This window comes from Rhagoletis zephyria, unplaced genomic scaffold (genome assembly GCF_001687245.7).
Source record: "Rhagoletis zephyria isolate East Lansing unplaced genomic scaffold, Rhagoletis_zephyria_1.1 Rzeph_scaffold_00100, whole genome shotgun sequence".
Classification (NCBI taxonomy): Eukaryota; Metazoa; Arthropoda; class Insecta; order Diptera; family Tephritidae; genus Rhagoletis; species Rhagoletis zephyria.
In genome coordinates, this window is record NW_016157184.1 from 314270 (window position 1) to 329705 (window position 15436).

The window sequence follows — 15436 nt, forward strand, 5'->3', positions numbered from 1 at the left end:
GCGGTGAAAAATATACTATTTTAAACAACCTAACCGAGCGAAATTCACAATAGCGCTATTCCTCATCGAATGAGCGTCAGTCGAATGCAACTCATAATAGGGGCATTACTTTTACATTTCTATGTGAGACCGCATTTTCAACAAATGCTTACATAAACAAGTAATTTTTAAGCAAAAAAAAACAAAACCGATTTCAATTCCCATCTAAGAATTTAAGATCATCGTTAATCTATTCATGACCCAGTGATCGGATTTAAACCTGACCACCTGTCAGGTAACACCTTTCCTTTAAAAAAGAATTATAGTAATCGGTTAACGTGGTCCAAAGTTATGCGGTAACAAACATAAAAAAAATAATAAAAAAATATTCCGACGAAATGAATTTGTGAAGTCGGCTAAAAAAATACACCAGCAAGCTTTCAGCGTCAAATGATTTCAGGGTAAAATTGTAAAAGCTCCCAATAAACTTNATCGGTTAACGTGGTCCAAAGTTATGCGGTAACAAACATAAAAAAAATAATAAAAAAATATTCCGACGAAATGAATTTGTGAAGTCGGCTNTGCAACCGTGTCGAAATTTTCGTTGAGTATCGAATTTTCTGTCTAACAGAATTTTACTTTCGATGGTGTAGCGAAGTGTTAGAAAATTTAAAAAAATTTATGATTTTGCATTTGTTTTTTTACTAATTGTAAACAATTTTTATTAATTTCATGCAGTTCTAACGTCGTGAATATTAAACACAAGCTCGAAAGGCTAGTTTTACTTGTGAAAGAAAATCCCAATACTCTTTAGACAGTCGGAAGTTTTGAATAAATCTATAGACAAATTTCTTAAATATATTTTATGTCAAAATATATTCGAAATACTACACTACCCTCTTAAAAATTTTCTACTCCTGGCCAATTTACCAAGCTCTCATCCTCTGACGAATCGTTGAACCAGAACTCCGTTATACTCAGTTTTACCACGTTTTTATAAACTCGCTTTCTTATTTTCTCATTTTAATTTGCACAAATTTACATACATATGTATAAGCACACTATTTAGTTAGCTCGATTTGTAAACAAAATTTCTCAGCGGTGAAAAATATACTATTTTAAACAACCTAACCGAGCGAAATTCACAATAGCGCTATTCCTCATCGAATGAGCGTCAGTCGAATGCAACTCATAATAGGGGCATTACTTTTACATTTCTATGTGAGACCGCATTTTCAACAAATGCTTACATAAACAAGTAATTTTTAAGCAAAAAAAAACAAAACCGATTTCAATTCCCATCTAAGAATTTAAGATCATCGTTAATCTATTCATGACCCAGTGATCGGATTTAAACCTGACCACCTGTCAGGTAACACCTTTCCTTTAAAAAAGAATTATAGTAATCGGTTAACGTGGTCCAAAGTTATGCGGTAACAAACATAAAAAAAATAATAAAAAAATATTCCGACGAAATGAATTTGTGAAGTCGGCTAAAAAAATACACCAGCAAGCTTTCAGCGTCAAATGATTTCAGGGTAAAATTGTAAAAGCTCCCAATAAACTTAAAGGAAATAATGAAATCATCAAAATAATTTCAGTCCTCACATTAAAGCTAAAGGAACATAAAGTTTGTATTGTGTTTTATTGTTTTCGTAGACATTTTAAGAGTAGTTGTGCCGCGAAATTTTTTTAGCACAACAAGGACTACAGCGTCTTGTCCTTGGAGTGATATAAAATTGTGAGAAGAATGCACAGCTACATGCAAATCATAAAAAATGCAATAAATAGTGGATTTTTAAGTGTTCGCATAGAGTGTTCAAAAACAATGTCTACGCCTAAAAAGTTAAACTCCAAAAAGTACATATGTATTTGCTTTTAAATTACTCGTAGTAGATTTTCCGACAGGGTATTTACAAAGCTGTATATATATACATGTTTAAGTGTGCATCTGTATGTATGTAAGTATTTTGACAAATAGAAAAATGCTTAGATTTATTCTGCACGCTTAGTATTCTGAATTATTCACCCCTATTATTAAATAAAACTCCTATTCCGTTCCGTCACGCTTTTCAAGTCGACAATTGGGGTTTCACACTCCTCAACACAAACCATTCCTTCCCTCACTCCCAATTGGCTTACGCTCGGCCGGGGAAGTCGCATCGTTCGTCCATTTGAATGCGTGAACGAATGAGCGCTTCAGTCATTGAAGCGTTTTACTAAGAGAAAGAACACCAACACATAAGAAAGGTAATATAGCAAAAGAAGACAAAATAAGAAATGCTAAATAAGTGTGAAAATGGTTGCGCCAGGCAGCAAGGGTGGTGGTTGGAGGTGTCAACAATTGGGAGTAAAAAGAAATTATGAACCACGGAGGTTGTGAAAAAGAAAAAAAAACGGAATATAAAAAAGACACGCGAGGGACCAGATTATTCGTATCCTCACCATTTTGTGTTATGCAGATACTTTGTGGTAATTTGCAAGTGTTCGAATTCACTTGAACTGATTTTTGGGACATTTGTGGTTTGGGGGAAAAGTTCCGTTAAACGCAAATGGTTGGGGAGAGGGGGTGAAGAAAACAAAGTAGCAGAGATTTCGATTCATTATTTTCTGCTTTTTTGCTGTTGAATAACTTACACTGGGAATGTTGTCGTTCGTACATATTCCTTCCTGCAGCAGTCGATCGCGTATCTCCCACGCAAAGATGCTGGGGCATTCACGTTTGTACAGAGAAATCTTACTCACAACCTCCGCGGTGGCAACGCGCGGCTTCGAGCCGCCAATGGCGCGGGGACGAATACTACCAGTTTCATAGTATCTGAAAGACAATAAAGCGAGAAATTATTTCAAAAGCAGTTACTCAATTAATGGATAGATATCCTATCCAAAAAAGTAGGGATTTCCCAGAGCGAGTCTTAAAGGTTTGTTTAATTTACGACTCCTATTAAGGAATTAGATTTCCAAAAAAAAATTATATGTATGTTAGGGTGATCAAAATTAACTAACCTAACGAATTTATGGCCTTAAAATAACCTGTTTACTAGGCTTACTGTTTATTAGGCACACTAACACATTCTCACTTTTAGCTTGTTTGTGGTAGTGTCCACATCTGGCTATGAAAGTCGAAAAAAGCAGAATGAAAAACTTACACTAAATTTATACAAACTGTGTAGAAAATATTAATTTTGAACTTGATTTGTTACAGAAGAGAGAGTTTTAAAGCTTGTTCACATTATCATAATTTACGGCTCATTTGTAATTTATAAGCAAATCACGCTGAAATAAAGTGATTTCGCCTTGTAAAATCTGTCAATAAATTAAATAGAAATGAAATAATTTATCATAAATCAAGAACCAAATGAAGAAAAAAAGATTTTTCATTTATTATAGCCCCCACTGTTAGGGAAATTTGAAAAAATGCCTAAAGCTATGCAACCATTTGTTTTTTGAAATCAAGTACAAACCACACACTCGTACGTACACGTGCTATAGAAATTACGAAAGCAAATGTGAACTTACTTGTTTTATGTAAGTAATTTGATCGAAACGTAGTAATTTATGCTGTAATGGGAATATTGTTTTAATCCATTTACTTATTTCTTATTACCTTTTTAAACATTAACGTTCTTTTTAATTTGGATATTTCTGGCGATGAACTATGTACTTGCAAAATAAATTGCTTTTGGTCTTCTTTCTTCAGAGTTCGATTATAATTTTGTATCAACGCTATACTCGATCAGCAATATCATTAACATTATCATTACCAGGGAACGGATTTTATGGAAATTGCCTTTTTTTCTGCTAAAGAGATAAAGTATATTCGATTGAGAATGTCCACGATTTAGCTTTCCCTGATTCCATATATACACATCTGATGTTGCCTTTTTTTGCCTTTTTTAAGATACCTGCCTTTTTTTTGCCTTTTTTAAGATATTTGCCTTTTTTGCCTTTTCTAACTTTAAAAAAGTGATTATAGCATTTACAATATTTTTTTTTTAAGATTAAAAAATATACACATGCCCATGCGGCTTATAGAAGCGCAGGGACCTCTTGCCAAATTGGTTTTGGAAAAATTTAAATCCGTTTTCCCAGCTAACGTAGGCTTATAGACAATAAGGGGTGTGGATAAAATTGTAAAGGGCGAGGAAAACGCCCTTATTCCTGATAATATGAACGTTTCAAACGTTCCATATTTAAATTGGGTTCCACTTGTATCAACTTACGTCGAGCGCACATTTAGTACATTCAAGGCTTTTCTTCGCGAAAATCTAATGAAAATGCTGCCAGACAACTTCAAAATGCATCTTGTGGTTCAATGTTACTACAACTATACAGATTAAAGTTTTATGAGTTAGAAACTCGAAAGGATAAAATAGTCAAAGATTCGAAGTACAAATTTTTCGTATAATGAAACTAGTTCATAGTTTCTCTATTTTCGCTTGTAATATAAACATTTCTAAAATAAATGTATTTTTTGATTGTTCTTCGACTTTTCTGTCTTTTTTTATTGCCTTGTTTTGCTTTTTTGCAATACCTAGTGCCTTTTTCTGCTTTTTCGCTATTTTGTTTTGCCTTTTTTTAGTTTTTGTGCAATACCTAGTGCCTTTTCCTGCCTTTTTCGCTATTTTATTTTGCCTTTTCCAGCCTATTTCGTTATTTTATTTTGCCTTTTTTATAGGTGTTTAGGTCCCAAAAATCCGTTCCCTGATCATTACCCTTAGGTTAGGTTGGAGTGGCAGCCCCGCGCAGAGCGCGGAGCACACGTGGGCTGGAAAAGCCCGTTGTGATACCATTGGCCGAAGCAATTTGTTTCTTGCCCTTCCTTAGTAATTGAACCACCAACTGCGTTTTATATAGCACAAAAAGTCGAGGAAGTTCGCCGAGTTCAAATCGGCTAAACAGTCTAGAAAGTACTTGTTGAAGAATCGGTTGCGCGAGTTGGCCAGGGCGGGACAATGGCAGAGATAGTGTTCAACGGTCTCCACGTCTTCCTCGTCTCTGCAACTGCAACAAAAATCGTTGTTGGGGTATCCTAGCCAGTGTTGCCAGAACTTTTCGGGGCGACCGGCTAGATTGGACAAAAAAACGGCTAAAAACGGCTAAAATGTTTCAACCAGAATTCAATTTTTTTTAAATACATAAACTACAATTAGAAAGACTAGTAAATCCATTGAATTTTTTTGGTTAATAAAGATTATTTATACGTAGCTAAGCTGTACACCACTTTATTTTTGTTTAACAAAGGAAACTGTCGTTATACGTAGCTAAGCTTTACATCAGAAGTCATGTTTGTGTTACTTAAATATAAAAACATAGATAAATTACAAACTTATGGCGTTTTCTTTTCTATTAAACAATTTTGTCTTATAAATATTGGATCATTTTTTTGCTTTTTGTCCCGCAAAATGGCTATATTAGCTGAAAGTATGGCACTCTTGCTTAGTCGAAGGGCAATATTTAGAGAAATGAACACGTAAAGCCATGAACCAAAAATACAAGATCACGTAAGAACGCGACGTTGTATTTGTAACTGGTTTTGAGAAAAAAGTTTGCGAAAGCGGGTTCGTCAGCTGAGCGTTTGTTTACATCACAAGCACCACTATTTTACACTTTTATTCAAGTAAAGAAGAGTTGATTCAACATGACAACACATTTTAAAGCATTTTGTTGCATCGTTTTACCCAAATTGTGCTTTTAAAGTGGCCGACAATAATTTTGACTAATTTTAGTTTTCGTTTTCTTTGCTTTGTTTACTTTTCGCTCATTTTCCAGTGAAACAAGATGGCGTAGAACCCGCTAAAAAAAATCGACTTTTTTCACTCTCTTGTTCTTACGGGATCTTGTGTCTTTCGTTCATGACGTAAAGCTGTGAAAGCAGAAGGTAGTTTAATTTATTGACATTCGTTGTTGTTGCCGACCACTTCACTTTTAACAAGTTTATGACATTAAACTAAAATCATGCCACCAGATTCACTAGCAGAAAAATTTTTGTTTCTTAAAGAAGTAGAAAAAAAATTTTAAGGTAATGAAGTTGGATGAAAATATTAAAAGTGTTGCGCGTTTCCAAACTGCCAGAATTCGGTACACCTGAGCAAACGTTCGAATATAAAGTTTTTTTGCTTTTCCGAGGTAGGGCACGTAGGTTGATAACAAATTGCTGACGCAAAATATTTTTAAACCTCTTAAAGATGTTCCATTATCCGTGGAACAGGAAAGAGGTCGAGTTAAAATATCTGCAACTTGTAACAGTACCAATTTTTGGATTCTCGGAATTTTCTGATAACGATGTGGTGCTGCTAAAAATATATATACAATAATATAAGCACGAAACTATGTATTTGTCACAAGAATTATCCACATAAGATGGAAAACTACTGCAGTTTTATTTTATAAAAGTTAAAAAGTATGTTTGCTTCATGTATTGTCTTCCCAGAGAGTTTTGCTCCACATCGAAATTCGTACTCTTTTATTTTCTAAGTGTAGCGAATAAAACTTCACACTTAAATTTAAGACATTCATAACAAAAATTTTATGAAGAAAATTCCCGCTACGTTCTCCCAAATATAAACTGGGACGCAAAATTGAAGCAAGTTTTGCCTATTTTTCTTTAGTTTATTTAATATTTATTATTTTTTATGAATATGTACCTCATTACTTAACAAACAACATACACTACAAACAGATTTCACACTTGGTGTAAAAATTATGAAAGTTCGGCAAAATTTCAGCAAAACTTGTAACTTTTTAATTTGCTAAAATGACGTGTCCCAGTTTATGTGTATTTGGGTCACTCGCTTAAAATAAACAACTTTGAAATCGGCTCACTATCTGATTGTTTTTAAATTTTATATAACAGTCCGACATGAAAATTTTCTCAGAGATAAGAATAGCCATTTCTAATAGATTTTGGAGTACTAAATTTGTAAAAATAACAACTTGTATTTGAATTTTAATAAAATAAGGCGAAGAGCAAAATCGGCTAAAAATGCAACTTTTTTTTTGCAAAACGGCTAACGAATCGGCTGCCGGCTAAATCGAATTTTTTCCGGCTGTTTGCTGTCGCAACCGGCTAAATCTAGCCGGAAAACGGCTAAAATGGCAACGCTGATCCTAGCCTTTTTCCGTGTGTGCCCATCAGGCAGTATCCGGTGATAACCCCAAGTACTAATCTGAGAGAGGTGCGGTCCAGCCGGGTAAGAGCTATGGATCGCTTTACATCAATCTTTGGCCAAATTTGCCTGGTAGTATGGCAGGTGGTTTCGACAGCCCACCTGAAATTTACCTCCTCGACGAGGTCCGCCTTTAGTCTGTGTTTGCAGGAGGTTAGAGGTATGCCCGCATTCTGAGCAGAATTTACTTCAGATATTTCCGTCCCTCTCCTTGCAAGCTCGTTAGCTAGGCAGTTGCCAGGAATGCCCCTATGGACCCATACAACAGTCAAGGAGCATTTTGATGCCAGCAGGTTGAGAATCTTCCTGCATTCTATGGCTACTTTGGAGGTTCTTCCGTTAGAATTGAGACATTTGATAGCAGCCTGGCTGTCAGAATAGATAGCAATAGGCCATCTTGCAGGGGGGAGGTTATAACCCACCGTGCCGCCTCCATTATGGCGTTTAATTCTGCTTGAAAAACACTACAATGGTCCGGTAAGCGGTAAAGCCGAGATGAGTTTGGCTTTCAGACTACTGGATTCAATATACTAGTTGAGAAAAATTCAGAGTTATTTTTCAAGTCTGTGAGGATGACCAACGACAATTTCAAAGTGTTATTGCAGTTACTAAAACCGTTTTTGAGCAAAGGCTAGCGAAGACCAGCATTGATCCTGAGCAAAGACTTTTTGTTACGCTTTAGTTAGTAGATATTAAATGTTTTAGGCTTTATATTCTAATATGGTCCTGTTTTCAGTTTTTTGGGTCAAGGGTGTTCCTTGCACAGCATTGCCTTGCAATTTAGAATTGGAATAGAAACTGCGCGAAATGTGGTTTTGGAAACATGCGATGCTATATGGAAACGATTACCGCAGTTTTACGTCAGCGTTCCTACTCAAGAAGAGTGGACACAAATTACTGAGAAGTTCCAGAAAGGTACTGGGCTGCCTAATTGCGTCGGAGCTTTGGATGGCATTGTATGCCCCAATAATAGCGGTTCAGAGTATTTCAATTATAAGAAATACTTTAGTATTGTAAGATTATTAAACAGTTTAGTATTCATATATATATTTACTTTTTATTAATCCTCATTTAAAGGTTCTGTTGGTGCTTTTGGCAGTCAGAGCGATGGAAGCGTTTTTAGAAACTCAGAAATGGGAAAAAAATTTTAAACAATGAGCTGAACATCCCGCCTTCAACAAATTTACCTTCTACACAAACAATGTCCCCATATTATTTGGTAGCTAACCCGGCATTTCCGTTAAAACCAAATACTATGAAGCCTTTGCCCCAAATCTGACAGCGGAAAAAGAAAAATATAACAAATTTATATCTCGGGCGCGTATAAGGATCAAAATCGCTTTTGGTTAGAAAAATTACTCAATTTAAATTCGTTCAACTTCCCAAAGCTCTAGATTGTAATTTGTTTAGGTATAATAAAGGTAAAGTGGTGAATTTTTCATTCACTTTGCGGCACCTAATGCTAAGAAGGTAATAAAATGTATGTAATCAACATATTAATATCTTTTTCTATAGGTTGTGCTAGCTAAAGTACTCCACAATTGTTTACGCCTCCAAAACTGTTATCAGGAAAATGAACACCAATCTACTATAAACTTGAGTAGTATAGACCGAACTAATTTGCAAACTGCTAACTCTTCAACACAACAATCACTGCAAAAAAAAAATTGGAACTATCAAATTACCTAAACACAAATTAACCGTTTAATTATTCAGTTGTTATTAAAATAAATTTGATTGTTTTTGTTTAATTTTAGTTTACTTTTTATTTAACCAGCACACTCGGAGAACTTCGTCCCGCCCAAAACTATTATTTTTTATTTAAATATTTTGGTCCAACATTTTCACCAACAAGCCATGTTAACGAACCTCACCGATGTGGCGTGGGTCGTCGAAGTCGATACCCAAAGCTGTCTCTGTCCCGCCCTGCGTTAAGGGCTTAAGCAGGGCCTTCACGGCCGGTGCCTCAGGGGGGTCGAAGCCAGCTCCTTCTGGTACTCAAGGCGGCGGAATTCTGCTGGTAGTGGGTAGCGCCTGTGGGAAATCGTACGGAGCATCTGGGGGTACGGTGCGGGGTGGAATCGCCAGCACCAGCAAGGGTATTTCGCTGCGTGCCTTCGGAGCTTCGAGGACCTCGGATGGGGTACCTCAGGGGAGTCCTAAACGGCACGCCACCGCGGCGAGAAAGGATCGCTCGGAACGTCTAATGGCCGTCAAAATTTTGGAACGCTACGTCGATCAGTGTGCTGGTCAAATTACTGATCAGCATGCCCGAACGATCGAGTGGGCCAAAAAGGTGGTCGGCGATGCGGAGGCTGCGACATCCGCCCAGGGGAAGGTAGCCGATGGCGCGAATGCACGACCGTTAAAAAGCTTCGTACGGGGCCGGCTCCCACGTTTAGCGAAATCGCTAATCTTACCGGCTCTGTGGAGTTAGGGGTCATGGACCGCAGCAGGGAGGACGGCGCCATCACTCGCGAAGAGTGGAAGCGTGTGGCGGCCGCCATGTCGGCGGTATTTATGAGGGTGATCAGGGGGAATCCAAGGCCACCGCCTAGGTGTGAGAGTGCCGCTGGGCACTATGGGCTGCATAAGCTCACGAGGTGCGCCGATGAGGGGTCGGCAGCTTTATACAAGGAGGCAGTCTCCCTGGTGGGGGAGGTTTGGAAGGGTGCCAAGCTAGTGGCCGTGGACAAAGTGGATCTTCCGATGCGTCCACGGGCTCGGGTATGGCTCCCTACTGACCTTACCTCTCCAGAATAGATGGAAGGAATACTTCGGTACTGCAACCCATCTCTCTCGACGCATAACTGGGGGGTTATCTGGCTGGAGAGGACCGAGGAATCTTATCGGCAAGCGCTGATACTGCTTAATGCAGAGTCCCTCGGTGCTCTCGGCGATACAAAGGCGGTCATGTACTATGGCTTCGAGAAGGTGGTTCTACGGATGCTACCGGCCGAAGCCAAAGCAGATGACCCTCTGGCTCCATCAACATCGGAAGGAGGAAGGGAGGCCATTGACTCCGCCAGCATGGAGTTGGAAGACTCGGCTCAATCGGGGGCGGCTCCTCTGCCGGGGCGTCCGTCTTCAGTCTCGAGAGGCTGTTCGGTGGGGTCGATGTTCGTGGTGAGAGCGCGGAACTAGCGCTCATGAAGAATATTCTGGAGAATGAAGATTCTGCAGATTAATCTGCAGCATTCCAAGGCGGCATCCGCCTATCTTTTGCTCCACCTCGAGCAAGATGGGGCTGACGTGGTTCTGATACAGGAGCCATGGCTGAGCAGTAAAGGTATCTCTGGAATCAGAACAAGGAACCACAAGCTGATAGCGGCACACAATGTAGGTAGAACTAGGGCCTGCATGCTTATCAGAGGTGAACTAAAAGCTTTTATTTTGCATAATTTCAGCAACGAGGATGTGGTTACAATCAGGCTGGAACGAAAGGCTGGAGTACTCTGGCTCATATCCGCCTACACGCCGCACGATGACGAGGTGGAGCCGCCTCCAATGCTGCTGAGGAGCGCTCTAGAAGAAGCCAAGCGACGGTAAGCTGGCGTGATCTTGGGGTCCGATGCGAACTCGAGGCACTCAGTTTGGGGCAGCACGGATACAAACTTGCGAGGAGAGCCACTTTTTGAGTTTATTCTAAGTGAAAACTTACATATCTGTAACAGGGGTAATTCCCCTACGTTTATAACTGCTGCCAGGGAGGAGGTTCTTGACCTCACACTGGCTCCATCTGAGACGGCACCTTTGATCTCGGATTGGAGGGTTCTGAGCGAACACTCTTTTTCGGATCATAGGTATATTCAATTCTCTTTGGACGATACGCGTCCACATGGCAAGCCCTTCAGGAACCTTCGCGGAGTGCTCCCTGATGCGCCAGAACCAAATTCTGTGCATTCGGTAGACTCGTNAGCGAACACTCTTTTTCGGATCATAGGTATATTCAATTCTCTTTGGACGATACGCGTCCACATGGCAAGCCCTTCAGGAACCTTCGCGGAGTGCTCCCTGATGCGCCAGAACCAAATTCTGTGCATTCGGTAGACTCGTTGGAGGAGCTTGTTGAAGTTTTCAGCTCTGCGTGCAGGGATGCTCTTGAAAGCGCATGCCCGCTGAGATTTCAGAAAGGTAGAGGGAAACCCCTTTGGTGGACTGTGGAGCTCTCCGAGTTAAGAGCGTCGAGCAGACGACTTTTCAATAGAGCCCGTAGAAGTAAGTTGTCTTCTGATTGGGAACTCTATAAGGTTGGACTAGGAATCTACAAGTCCGAATTAAGAAAGGCAAAAAAGATTTCATGGAGGTCTTTCTGCGAAAGCGCTGAAGGGTGTCACGAATCTTCCAGAATTAGGCGTATTCTCGCTAGGAGTCCTGCTCCGCTGGGTTACTTGAGGGATTAGGCAGGTCATTGAACTATGAGTAGCGAGGAGTCGCTTAGCTTGCTCCTGGACACTCACTTTCCTTCCAATCCCTCCCCTCAAGAGATCTCCTTAGGGGAATTGTGTGGAGACTGTGCTGCTGTTTCTGACCTCCTGGATGAGCGCCGCCTGGCGTGGGCGATTAATTCGTTCGAACTCTTCAAATCCCCAGGACCCGATGACATCATACCTGCGCAGCTGCAAAAAGCGGCGAAGGTGTCGTGCCGTTGGTTGGTCCCAATCTACGCGAGCTGCATTAGACACGGGTACATTCCCAGGGGTTGGAGGGTCCTCAAGGTGGTGCTCATCCCGAAGGCCGGAAGGAGCTCTTATGTTGCCCCCAAGGGCTTTAGGCCAATCAGTCTTTCATCGTTTCTGCTGAAGACGTTGGAGAGGCTGGTTGATATGCACATAAGGAGCATGATTCCTCGGGATCACCTGTCTAGAGCTCAGCATGCTTACTGTAAAGGACGGTCAGTAGATACTGCTCTGCATAGAATTGTAAGGTGTATAGAGGAAACCTTCACACACAAGGACTTTACCTTAGGAGCCTTCCTAGATATCGAGGGGGCTTTTAATAATGTCCTGCCGGACGCAATAGTTAAGTCGCTAGATAAGCTTGGGGTTGAGGTCAGTCTCCTTAGGCTCATGGAAAGCTTGCTGCATGACAGAACTGTCATGGCTGTCTGGGGCAGCGCCTACTTGACTCGCATGGTGAGCAGGGGCACCCCGCAGGGAGGGGTTCTCTCACCCCTCCTCTGGGTCGTCGTGGTGAATGAGCTACTAGTGGAGCTGGAGAAACACGGCTGTCGGGTAATTGCCAATGCAGACGATGTGGCGCTTCTAGTTAAAGGTAAATACCTGAACACTCTGTATGAACTGATCCAACGGTACCTTAGCATAGTTACTAACTGGGCGGCCAAAAGTGGTCTTGCCGTCAACCCCAGTAAGACAGAGCTGGTCTTATTCACAAAAAAATATAAAACCCCCGCCGCTGTTCTTCCCTCGGTTGGAGGTCTGCGCTTAGAGCTGTCTGACAGGGTCAAGTACTTGGGCTTGATCCTGGACAGGAAGTTGTCGTGGGCACCACAAATCGAGGAAAGGGCAAGAAAGACATCAGTGACCTTGTATTACAGTAGGGGAGCTATTGGTAAGAGATGGGGTATCTCCTCTAAAGTTGTCTATTGGCTCTACGAGACCGTAGTCAAGCCAATTATGTTCTATGGGGCCCTAGTCTGGTGGAACTCACTGGAAAAGGCTATATTAGCTAGGCAGGTGGAGCGCGTTTACAACGGGCTGCATTAATTGGTATTAGTGGGGCACTGCGAACCGCCCCCACATTAGCATTGAACGCAATGCTAAACGTAGCGCCTGTCGACGTTGCAGGCAGAATTGTCGCGGCGCGAATGGCTATTAGACTCAGGGAAACCGATTGGTTGACCAACTTAGGGACTGCACACTCTGGAGTTCTAGGGGGTTTCGACTTCATCCCGGATCGCACGGATTACTGCACCACCGTTACGGCTCCTAGGAGCTTCTTCTCTGTCCACTTTCCCACAAGGGATGAGTGGGCCGGGCGGGACTTCTGGAGGAGGGGTGCGGTGAACTTCTTTACGGATGGATCGAAACTGGATGGCAGGGTTGGTAGAGGGGTCTTTTGTCGAGAGCTTTCCATCAGCACTAAGTTCAGGCTCCCGGATTTCTGCAGTGTATTCCAGGCGGAAGTAGCTGCTATCAAGGAGGCGGTGGATTCCCTGCTAAGGAGCGTTATAATCGTCAGGGAAGTGAGCGTATATTCTGATAGCCAAGCGGCTATCAGGGCGTTGAGTTCGTTAGAGGTGCGCTCTAACTTGGGTAAGGAATGTCTGCTCTCTCTTTCGGCCGCGTCGGAGTACTTCCGCATTAGGCTTATTTGGGTTCCGGGTCACAGCGACATTGGGGGAAACAGCGTGGCTGACGATCTGGCAGGGAGGGAACCTGTGAAACGTTATCACCGGATAAAGGGCGATTGGGGGGGCCTCATGTCATCTCAGCAAACGCTGGGCGGATACCATGACATGCGCGATCGCAAGGTCCTTTTGGCCGAGAGTGGACCGGGGGCGGTCGAGGGCACTCCTCACACTCATAAAGCCGCAGCTATCACTTCTGGTAGGGGTTTTAACGGGTCACTGTCCTATCGGTATTCACGCAGTAAGGCTGAACATTCTTCCGGACCCTTTGTGTCGCTGTTGCCTGGAAGAGGACGAGGTAGAATCACCTCAACACTACCTTCTTAGGTGCCCAGCGTTTGCGAGGCTAAGGTTGAAGTACTTTGGCTCTCACTTTCTAAACAGCCCCGAGGAGCTCTGGGCCATTGAGATCAGCCGTATTAGTAAATACATAATCGACTAGGAGGGTTTTAACGATAAAGTTTAGGGGGCGTTTCCAAATTGTGGTATCACAAAGGACAATCTTACATTGTCTAAGTGAGCTCCGGTTACACGGGGCTGCCACCTTACCTAACCTAACGTTAACGATTTCCATTGGCACATTCATCGGCTAAGTTTATGGTTTGGTGGTCGTTTGCTGCCTTAAATAATCTAACGAAAGTGTTATGTCCATGAAGAGGATCTATAGTGAATCTGCACTAGAAACTTTATCTTATAGTTGGTGGCAATTTCAAAATGGGTGCGTATTATTGTTAACAGAAATCCTATGTACATTCATACATAAACTTACTTCAGATGAAATAACTTAAAAGCCAAGTTCACGAAAGCAATTTATGTGAAAAATGATTTTTTTCTGCCAGGTTCCATACTAAACTCAAATAAAAAAATAAGTTTTCACTTAAATTGCTTTTATGGGGTTGATTTCATATCAAGGGCTTATATTCAATACCCTCTATCTGCAAAAACTCAATTTTTCAGGAGAGCAAAAAAATTGTTTTTGCAGCTGTTTTTAAAAGTGTTAATAATTTTAAGTACACACGCATGTCTTAAATATTCACACAATATACTAAAACTAGTTTTTTACTTTTAATTCATTTAATTTTAGTTTAAAGATCAGATAGAGGTTATTGCAATTCGAATTATGAATATTTATATAGAAAAATTTGCTGATAGAGGGTTTTGCAGAATAATGAAAATGTCAGTTCTTTAGACGTAAATACTATGTTAAACTAACTATTCCGATGTGCCGAGGTAACTACATAATTTTAAATGTGTTTTTGTGTCAAAACAGTATTTCACGTGATTTCGAAATTATATGAGAATCATTAGCACTGTTAAAAGAGGCTTCGCTGGCTGGTTTACTGTCCGTTCAGATGATGAAATTTCCTTCGTTTATAGAGGCGAAACGTACAGCTGATTCGGCTGTAAATGCCGAGCAGTACGGGGGAAAACACTGAAGACAATTGTAACACCCAGCCCTTTTGTTACCACCATATCTGGAACCGTCTGTGAAAATAAGCTCCCAGGTAATTTATGAGTATCAAACTGGGCAAATGCCCTTGCGGTAGAGTTTTTACTTTAGTAAGCATCGGATGATGTCGAAATCTTTGATGTAGCTTAATATACGAAATAAAGGTGATTGCTTGCTACATCAGTTTTTTTGTTGAAAGCAGGATTCGACGTGAGAGATAGCTTTTATTGGCGAGGTGGGAAATGCACGGATGCTTTTTCTCCTCTGCTACATAGTAAGGTGTTTCTAGCAATTTAAGATGTTTTTTTGCGCAGTGTCCATAAATTACGAGCCCAAAGTCAACTTTTACATAATGACAGTTCTGCTTAAAAGTAGGTTTATTGTAAAAAATCATTCCAAATATTTTCAATGTATCAGTATAGGGGAGGGGTGTTGGACAAGGAGAGGGTTGTATGTATGTATTTATTT

The 15436-nt window shown here is 40.9% G+C and overlaps 1 protein-coding gene across 9 annotated transcripts in view; it reads right to left on the reverse strand.

Annotated features, from left to right (window-relative positions):
* ey (eyeless) overlaps positions 1-15436 on the reverse strand; it is a 405615-nt gene that overhangs the window by 243475 nt on the left and 146704 nt on the right. For all 9 annotated transcript variants that reach the window (XM_017632808.1, XM_017632823.1, XM_017632838.1 and 6 more), the window contains one exon: positions 2617-2797. In XM_017632808.1, the coding sequence (XP_017488297.1) occupies positions 2617-2797 (181 nt within the window). The remainder of the gene's footprint in view (positions 1-2616; positions 2798-15436) is intronic.